This window comes from Micropterus dolomieu, unplaced genomic scaffold (genome assembly GCF_021292245.1).
Source record: "Micropterus dolomieu isolate WLL.071019.BEF.003 ecotype Adirondacks unplaced genomic scaffold, ASM2129224v1 contig_13371, whole genome shotgun sequence".
NCBI lineage: Eukaryota > Metazoa > Chordata > Actinopteri > Centrarchiformes > Centrarchidae > Micropterus > Micropterus dolomieu.
Window position 1 is genome coordinate 1 of NW_025742357.1, and position 10,092 is coordinate 10,092.

General features: G+C 47.2%; 1 protein-coding gene across 1 annotated transcript; it reads right to left on the reverse strand.

The window, feature by feature from the left end:
- Positions 1-499: 499 nt before the first annotated feature.
- LOC123966412 (band 4.1-like protein 3) lies at positions 500-10,015 on the reverse strand (the record flags this gene model as incomplete). The annotated part of the gene is made up of 12 exons (XM_046042576.1): positions 9,007-10,015; positions 8,751-8,930; positions 8,483-8,587; positions 8,372-8,414; positions 8,202-8,277; positions 7,978-8,099; positions 7,191-7,287; positions 7,015-7,102; positions 3,627-3,779; positions 2,780-2,877; positions 2,498-2,673; positions 500-583 (listed from the first exon to the last, which is right to left on the reverse strand). Coding segments are annotated over exons 1-12 (1,312 nt in total), but the record flags the coding sequence as incomplete, so codon positions are not given.
- Positions 10,016-10,092: the final 77 nt, after the last annotated feature.

Genomic DNA, 10,092 nt, shown 5'->3' on the forward strand with positions numbered 1-10,092 from the left:
TCCCTGACGTGTTTCACCCGGTCGTTCCCTCCCTGCCTGTCTGTTGGTACATGTTGTCTTCAGTCCTGTTCAGTCTGATTAGTCCCTGACGTGTTTCACCCGGTCGTTCCCTCCCTGCCTGTCTGTTGGTACATGTTGTCTTCAGTCCTGTTCAGTCGATTAGTCCCTGACGTGTTTCACCCGGTCGTTCCCTCCCTGCCTGTCTGTTGGTACATGTTGTCTTCAGTCCTGTTCAGTCGATTAGTCCCTGACGTATTTCACAGTTTGACAGTAGGTCTGACCTCATGTGATGACATCAGCAAAAACAGAAGATCTGATTGGACAGAAATTTACCCAGCTTATCTGTCTAAATGAAGCACAGCCCCTCTACTAATCAGGTGGCAGCATTCCCTGACAAGCTGAATGAAGTGAAGCATTCAGAGCTGTGGCCAATCACAATGCAGTACTACTACAGTACTACCGCAGACAACAGCTGTGTTACAACAGTAATGAGCTCTACCTGTGTAAGCACCACCGTTGGCTTTGGGGGATGCTGTGATGGCTGGAGAGCCAATCAGAGAAGATGTGGGCGTGGCCCTTGAAGCTGAGGACCAATTAAAAACTCTGGTCACCAACAAGAACAAGAAAGAACTGATCTGTCACAGAACACTACTACTCGGACCAGAACTACTACTGGAACCAGAACTATGACTACTGGAACAAGTATACCGACAAGTTCAAGAATAGTTACCAATAACACCATTAAATCCTGAAGCCCCAAAATGCTACTGCTGGTTGGACAAGTCTGGGACTAAAACTACTGGAACCCATTCCACTACTACTGGAACCAGAACTATGACTACTGGGATCATAACTATGACTACTGGGACAAGTATACAGACGCGTTCAAGAATAGTCAGCAATAAAAACATTACGATTTAATAGTTTTATTGCCCCAAAATGCTGCTGCAAGTTGGACACTTCTGGTACTAAAACTACTGGAACCTGTTCCACTACTACTGGGACAAGAACTATGACTACTGGGATCATAACTATGACTACTGGGACAAGTATACAGACGCGTTCAAGAATAGTCAGCAATAAAAACATTACGATTTAATGGTTTTATTGCCCCAAAATGCTGCTGCAAGTTGGACACTTCTGGTACTAAAACTACTGGAACCTGTTCCACTACTACTGGGACAAGAACTATGACTACTGGGATCATAACTATGACTACTGGGACAAGTATACAGACGCGTTCAAGAATAGTCAGCAATAAAAACATTACGATTTAATGGTTTTATTGCCCCAAAATGCTGCTGCAAGTTGGACACTTCTGGTACTAAAACTACTGGAACCTGTTCCACTACTACTGGGACAAGAACTATGACTACTGGGATCATAACTATGACTACTGGGACAAGTATACAGACGCGTTCAAGAATAGTCAGCAATAAAAACATTACGATTTAATGGTTTTATTGCCCCAAAATGCTGCTGCAAGTTGGACACTTCTGGTACTAAAACTACTGGAACCTGTTCCACTACTACTGGGACAAGAACTATGACTACTGGGATCATAACTATGACTACTGGGACAAGTATACAGACGCGTTCAAGAATAGTCAGCAATAAAAACATTACGATTTAATGGTTTTATTGCCCCAAAATGCTGCTGCAAGTTGGACACTTCTGGTACTAAAACTACTGGAACCTGTTCCACTACTACTGGGACAAGAACTATGACTACTGGGATCATAACTATGACTACTGGGACAAGTATACAGACGCGTTCAAGAATAGTCAGCAATAAAAACATTACGATTTAATGGTTTTATTGCCCCAAAATGCTGCTGCAAGTTGGACACTTCTGGTACTAAAACTACTGGAACCTGTTCCACTACTACTGGGACAAGAACTATGACTACTGGGATCATAACTATGACTACTGGGACAAGTATACAGACACATTCAAGATAGTCAGCAATAAAAACATTACGATTTAATAGTTTTATTGCCCCAAAATGCTGCTGCAAGTTGGACACTTCTGGTACTAAAATCACTGGAACTTGTTCCACTACTACTGGGACAAGAACTACGACTAAATGAAACCAAACTAAAAAATTGGTGACCAGACCTAAAACTACAAATGAATCAGTTGTCAGGATCAACAATGCTGTGACTGCTAGGACCAGAAATGTGACTGAGACCAGGACTATAATTACTAGCATAAGTACTGCAACTACGAATACCAGGAATACTACTACTACTACTACTACTACTACTGCTACTACTGGGACAACTATTACTGATATGTAGACCATTACAATGACTACTGGGACCAGAATTACTACTGATGAGACAAGGACTACTACTACCACGAGCTGGACAAATACTGCTGGGTACAGTACTTCTACAACTGGGACCATTCTACTACAAGGACCAATACTACTACTCCTCGGACAGGTACCAGTACTTCTACAGGGACCAGTACTAGTATGATCATTATGAGTACCTCCGTCTAGGCTGCGGCTCAGCATGTTCCTCTTGCTGATGCATCGTGGGAAATGCGGTGCAGGTCTGGAGATCTGAGCACTAGCTCTGCGACTCTGAATCTGAGTCCGACCGCTGTACCGAAACTTTGAACCCAGAGACAGCAACTTCTTTGGGGTCTCCTCTGGAGACACCAACCTGAGAGACAGACAGGAAGGTGAAGAGACAGACAGATAGGTGTTGTTTCAGGTGGTTGTACGTTGCATCGTGTTTCATCATCTCCTCAGGACCCTGAACCACTGACCTGAAAAAGGAGTGATGCTCCACGCAGACCTTCCACAGTCGCTTTGCAGCTCTGTGGTTAAGCAGCTTGAAACCAATGGTAGACTCAAACTGGTCAAACTGGTGACAGACACAGATTCAAACTGGTCAAACTGGGGACAGAGACAGAGTCAAACTGGGGACAGAGAGGCAGACTTAAGTCAGTTGGGGACAGACACAGATTCAACTGGTCAAACTGGGGACAGAAACACAGAGTAAAACTGGTCAAACTGGGGACAGTCAGACTCAAACTGGTCAAACTGGGGACAGACAGACTCAAACTGGGGACAGACAGACACAAACTGGTCAAACTGGGGACAGAGAGACCAACTCAAACTGGTCAAACTGGGGACAGAGAGACCGACTCAAACTGGTCAAACTGCGGACAGACAGACTCAAACTGGTCAAACTGGGGAAAGACAGACTCAAACTGGTCAAACTGGGGAAAGACAGACTCAAACTGGTCAAACTGGGGACAGACAGACTCAAACTGGGGACAGACGGACACAAACTGGTCAAACTAGGGACAGAGAGACCGACTCAAACTGGTCAAACTGCGGACAGACACAGAGTAAAACTGGTCAAACTGGGGACAGACAGACTCTGGGACAGGTGGAACATAAAGTGCCACGCTGAGTCCTGCTGTTCAACAGGCACACACAGGAACAGGGAACTTAGGAACCCCTAACCCGTTTGCTAGGATCAATGCGGGGGACAGGAAGCTCTGATGATGAATGGGACACGTTGACAGGACTCTGGCGTATGTCCTTCATTAAGGGGTCATGTCTGAACTCTTCTTCTGTGGTGCTCAGGTGTGTGTGGGGTCTCACCTCTCCAGGTCGGATCTTGATGTAGAAGTTGTTCCTTTTGTATGAGATCTTCAGGATCTTTGGCCACGAGAACCTGTTGATTCTCAGTCTGTCTCTGTAGACCAGCAGACCGCTACTGCACACGCCCAGCATGATGGCCACGCCCTCTGAGTCCTGCACGCACGCACACACACACACACACGCACAAACCATGGACTCGTGAATGACTGAAATGGAACATTTTATTTTACGTTCCTTTAAGAACTATGTGCCCAACACTCAGAGAGATTAAATAGCTTCTTCTTCCTAAGACAGGATTCACAGTTTGTCCTCTGACAGTCTCTGAGACACAGCCCAAAAGGGAGGGGAATTTGAGTCAGCGAGGGGTTGAAACTCTCTGCTGCTGGGTGCTTGGGTCTGAGTTTCCTCTGGATTTACAACAAGTCCTAAAGAGGACACAACCTAAACCTGCAGCTGAGTGTGAACAAAAACACAATTATATTAGAAGATAGCCCTAAAACCAGGATGCTCGGTTGGTCCATGTAAAGGCCACAACGTCCAGAACGTCTGAAGACCAGAGTCCAGCACATTTACTACCCAAGCCCAGCACTGAGGGGCCCCTGCCCTGTACGGTGTAATGAACTGGTTCATAGCTTTAGATTAGGGTGGGGTCATGGCATGGGAGGGCTGCTGTGGGTTGTGGGTAGCAGAATAAAGACATGATATGAAGATGTTTGCATGAAAACTCACACACACTCAACACAAACACATACGAACACACGTGCACGCAGGGGAAATAGTCTTACCTCGGACTTTGCGGAAGGCAAGCAATCAAAGCGGCTTCCTACCATCTACTCCAGTCACACGGACAGACAGACAGACAAAGACAGAACAGAACAGCTGGTCTAAATGCTAAAGCCTCCACAACACCTTGAAACACAACATCACTGTGGTTGTGATACAGAATGTAATGTAGTCTGTGAAGACTCTCGTTTGGATCCCTGTCAAAAAGTCTTGTGTCCTCCGACCGCTGACGGGCGCTGTGCATCTGGGTCCAGTCTGCAACTGTCCCCATTGGTAAACAGTGGAGCCTCAGGGTATCTGGGACCTTAGTTATGCTGCTATAGGCCTAGACTGCCGGGGGATTTCCCATGATGCACTAAGCTCCTCTCTCCTCTACTTCCTCTCCCTCTGTATGCAACCTCATCCCATTATTGCATGTTACTAACACAACTTCTCCCCTTTCTGGTAGTCTTGTGTTTTCTCGTCCCTCTCCTCTCTCCTCCTATCACTTCCTGCAGGTGTTTCTGGCTCTGGAGCTGTGGAGTCTGGATCTGAGGAGTCTGGGTCTGTGGGGTCTGGAGCTTTGGAGTCTGGGTCTGTAGGGTCTGGATCTGAGGAGTCGGGGTCTGAGGGGTCTGGATCTGAGGAGTCTGGATCTGAGGAGTCTGGAGCTGTGGAGTCTGGGTCTGAGGGGTCTGGGTCTGAGGGGTCTGGATCTGAGGAGTCTGGAGCTGTGGAGTCTGGATCTGTGGAGTCTGGGTCTGAGGGGTCTGGGTCTGAGGGGTCTGGGTCTGTGGAGTCTGGATCTGAGGAGTCGGGGTCTGAGGGGTCTGGATCTGAGGAGTCTGGATCTGAGGAGTCTGGAGCTGTGGAGTCTGGGTCTGTGGGGTCTGGATCTGTGGAGTCTGGGTCTGAGGGGTCTGGGGTCTGTGGGGTCTGTGGGGTCTGTGGGGTCTGTGGGGTCTGGGTCTGTCGGCTGCCCTTCTGTCCACCCGGTGTCCTCAGTGAGTTCCTGATGTCACCTGATCCTCCACCTGCACCTCGTTACTGACTCGTGGGTCCCAAAAGGTGGACAGTTACTGAGGGCTGTTGCCATGGTGATTTACGCTGCATCTCTAAACTGCTCCGAGCAGGTTTTGTTCGTGATTAACTCGAGGTTACCGTGGATATGTGCACTACACACCATCTGTACTCAGCGTTACTGAGGAGAAGTATTAATACACACCATCTGTACTCAGCGTTACTGAGGACAAGTATTAATACACACCATCTGTACTCAGCGTTACTGAGGAGAAGTATTAATACACACCATCTCTACTCAGCGTTACTGAGGAGAAGTATTAATACACACCATCTGTACTCAGCGTTACTGAGGAGAAGTATTAATACACACCATCTGTACTCAGCGTTACTGAGGAGAAGTATTAATACACACCATCTGTACTCAGCGTTACTGAGGAGAAGTATTAATACACACCATCTGTACTCAGCGTTACTGAGGAGAAGTATTACTACACACCATCTGTACTCAGCGTTACTGAGGAGAAGTATTACTACACACCATCTGTACTCAGCGTAACTGAGGAGAAGTATTACTACACACCATCTGTACTCAGCGTTACTGAGGAGAAGTATTAATACACACCATCTGTACTCAGCGTTACTGAGGAGAAGTATTAATACACACCATCTGTACTCAGCGTTACTGAGGAGAAGTATTAATACACACCATCTGTACTCAGCGTTACTGAGGAGAAGTATTAATACACCTCATCTGTACTCAGCGTTACTGATGAGAAGTATTAATACACACCATCTGTACTCAGCGTTACTGATGAGAAGTATTAATACACCTCATCTGTACTCAGCGTTACTGAGGAGTAGTATTAATACACACCTCATCTGTACTCAGCGTTACTGAGGAGAAGTATTAATACATGAAGTATTGAAATTATCCATTACGTTATTTAACTGTAGAATCCAACCCTGTTTCAAATCCTTCCAACGTGTCGCTGTGGTGTGTGATTGATCTGTGAGATCAGGTCTCTGTGGATCCTGTCAGACCTGCTGCTGGTTCAGATCTGACTGCATGAAGCAGAGCTGGACCAGCTGTTTGATCTGCAGGCTTCACTCTGTCACACAGAGAGCCTGAATCAATGGAGAGCAGCCATGATGGAAAAATCGGTAATGTCACCCTGAACACGCACACACGTGTGCACACACGCACATAATTGATTGTGGACAGGAAGTGGGTCATGTATTGGTGATTGTTGAGCAGCAGAAAGCAGAAGATCAGCAGTACTGATCCCCTCACACTGTGTCTGTACGAGTAGAAACTCAGGATACCAAATAAGATGATTTAATCCATTTTTTTGCTGTTTAAGTTAATGCAGCTTTAAATAGCTAGAAAAGAATGTTTCCACTTATAAACACTTAAATGTGTCCAGTTAAGAAAATATAGGATTTATTTAATGTAACTGTTCACAGCAGTTTGTAGTTTAACTGATGCAGACACTGCAGTGCTAACAATGCTAACCAGCAGTAGGTTGTTGAAGTACTGAGGTTTGGACCTCCACCAGCAGTAACAGCGTTGACAGTAACACTGGTGTGTTGGTGTGTTTCTTACCCTTGCGTGATGAAGGTCGACTCCGTACATGGACAGTTTCTTCACATTTTCCAGGAAGTGCAGCTCTGCTTCAGCTGGTGTCATTCCTCTAAACACACAATCACATGTGTTAAAACCTGCTTGGTTCCCTTACATTTTATAATATTTAAATGTCTTTTTAATTCATCTATAAGAACCTGTATGATTTATGCAGCTCCATGATCTTCTCCTCCATTTCTTTTGTTTGATTCGGAGCAAAACAGAGTTCACTGACATAATCTGAGCCACACTCGTCTGAAAATACACCGAGACAGAGAGAGACAGGTGGTCAGAGACAGACAGGTCATAGGAAACACAGAGAGAGAGAGACAGGTGGTCAGAGACAGTCAGGTCATACCAGAAAACAAATGGCAGGGTATAGAAGGGCTCATCAGAGAATATATGGTAGGGTACAGTAGGGTACGGCAGGGTAAAGAAGAGTATACAAGAGAATATATGGCAGGGTACAGTAGGGTACGGCAGGGGAAAGAAGAGTATACCAGAGAATATATGGCAGGGTACAGTAGGGTACGGCAGGGGAAAGAAGAGTATACCAGAGAATATATGGCAGGGTACAGTAGGGTACGGCAGGGTAAAGAAGAGTATACCAGAGAATATATGGCAGGGTACAGTAGGGGACGACGAGGTAAAGAAAGGTATACCAGAGAACATATGGCAGGGTACAGCAGGGTAAAGAAGGGCTGATCAGAGAAGATATGGCAGGGTACAGGAGGGTACGGCAGGGTAAAGAAGGGCCGACCAGAGAATATATAGCAGGGTACAGTAGGGTATGGCAGGGTAAATAAGGGTACGGCAGAGAATGTATGGCCGGGTACGGCGGAGTAAGGAGCAGTATGGCATTGTATGTTATAGAAGGGTATAACAGGGGAAGGAAGGATTCAGCTGAGTGTAGTAGAGTAGCAGTAGTACAGTAGAGTACAGTACCAGGATCATAGTCTCCAAGCTCTGATTGGATGGTATAGGAGCCTAGGACAGTGTGAGTCGCAAATGAACACGGAAGACGACCAGAAACTATATCTTGTCTGAGCTGGAGACACAGGAAGTACCTGCAGACATGTAGAGGAAGCCATCACATTTCTTAACTATTTCAAACAGGCGAAAACATGTATGACACTGCTGAGCTTTGACTGACAGGTGAGTTAAACTACCTGGTGATGTCCTCAGAGAGCTGGGCGGGGTCTGGAGCGTAAAACTTGACATTAAAGGAGAAGTTCCAGGGAACGCCTGAAAGACAAAGAGAGTGGAGACAGTTGACTTGAACTAACCAGATCAACAAATCAGGTGTCCAAAACTAGAGAGAGGTAGCGGAGCTGCTGACCTCTGACCTGCTTCTTCATCTCCTTCGCCGGATCCAACCAGTTCTGGAAGACAAAAGGTAAACGTCAGCGCACAGACAGGTAGACAGGTAGACAGACAGGTAGACAGGTACCTTGTTGTTGTCGGCGTCTCTGAAGGACAAAGCAAAGTAGTCTCTCTCCAGCAGGTTGATGTGTTCACAGACCTTCTCAAACAGCTGCAGACCACGAGCACGTTTCTGCAGAGAGGAGCAGGTTCCACATTAAGTTTATACACCTCCATCTGTCCATACCTGTCTCATCTCCACCTGTCTTGCCTCCACGTGTCTCCCATGTCTCCACCTGTCTGCCCTCCTCCACCTGTTTTCCCTCCACCTGTCTCCCCTCCTCCACCTGTCTCACCTCCACAGTGCAGGTGAACAGCGAGCCATCCAGCAGGGTCACTTTGGTCTGCATCGTCCTAAAGCTCAGCGGGTTTCTTGCCGGGGAGCGAGCGATTCGACTGCTCGAAGACAGGTGACTAGTCGAGTCCTCAGCCAATGAGCTCTGAGCTTGGCTCGGGGACAGCCCGCCCTCCCCTCCCTGAGGACACAGGAAGTGATGTCACATTTCAGATTAGTAATTTGTTCATCGATTGTTTATTTCTTTGTGTTTTTACCTGTTTAGGTGTGGAGTGGGCGGCGGCTTCAGGGAACAACTCCGCCTCTTTGGGCTGGGCCTCCTGTGGCTCACCTGGCTCTGTCGTCATGGTGATTCACCTGAGAGACATTGACAACACGGTCACCGTGGATGTGTCACAGAGTGAACTCGGTCTCCCACCCCAAAGGCATGTGTCTTATCCACTGCGCCATCACCTCCTTTATATATTACACAAAGTACTGTGGCCTCTCATGAAGCGGTGTGTCGTTTACATACTCTGCTCTGATTGGACAGTTGTTTTCTGTTAAATTAATAAATTAGTGCTTCAGAAGTTCCACAAGCGTAACAAGCTCTGAAATGGTTCAAGGATGGATTTCCATGTGCTGGACATGACACGACGTGTTGCCATGTTGTTTTACTGTTTGTTTTGTAGGTTAGCTACTTGGCGTTAGCATATTGCGCGGCTAATGTGGCTAGCATGCTCGCCAATGTTGGAAAACGGACTTGATAGACACGCCCTGAAGGTAACAATATAACGTTAGCTACATGTGAAAAATACATGGTCAAACTACAGAAATGATTGTGCTCTGTAGCACTGTGGAACTTTGACTAGCAGCCAGCAGCTAGCTCGCTCAGACCATAAAACTGCTGTTAGCGGCCCGAGGCATGGGGGGCGGAGCTGACAGTGATGTATGAAGGGAAGGTGGCGTGGGGAGGCAGAGCTGACAGTGATGTATGAAGGGAAGGTGGCGTGGGGAGGCGGAGCTGACAGTGATGTATGAAGGGAAGGTGGCGTGGGGAGGCGGAGCTGACAGTGATGTATGAAGGGAAGGTGGCGTGGGGAGGCGGAGCTGACAGTGATTTATGAAGGGAAGGTGGCGTGGGGAGGCGGAGCTGACAGTGATGTATGAAGGGAAGGCGGCGTGGGGAGGCGGAGCTGACTGTGATGTATGAAGGGAAGGCAGCATGGGGGGTGGAGCTGACAGATGTATGAAGGGAAGGCGGCGTGGGGAGGCAGAGCTGACAGTGATGTATGAAGGGAAGGCGGCGTGGGGAGGCGGAGCTGACTGTGATGTATGAAGGGAAGGCAGCATGGGGGGTGGAG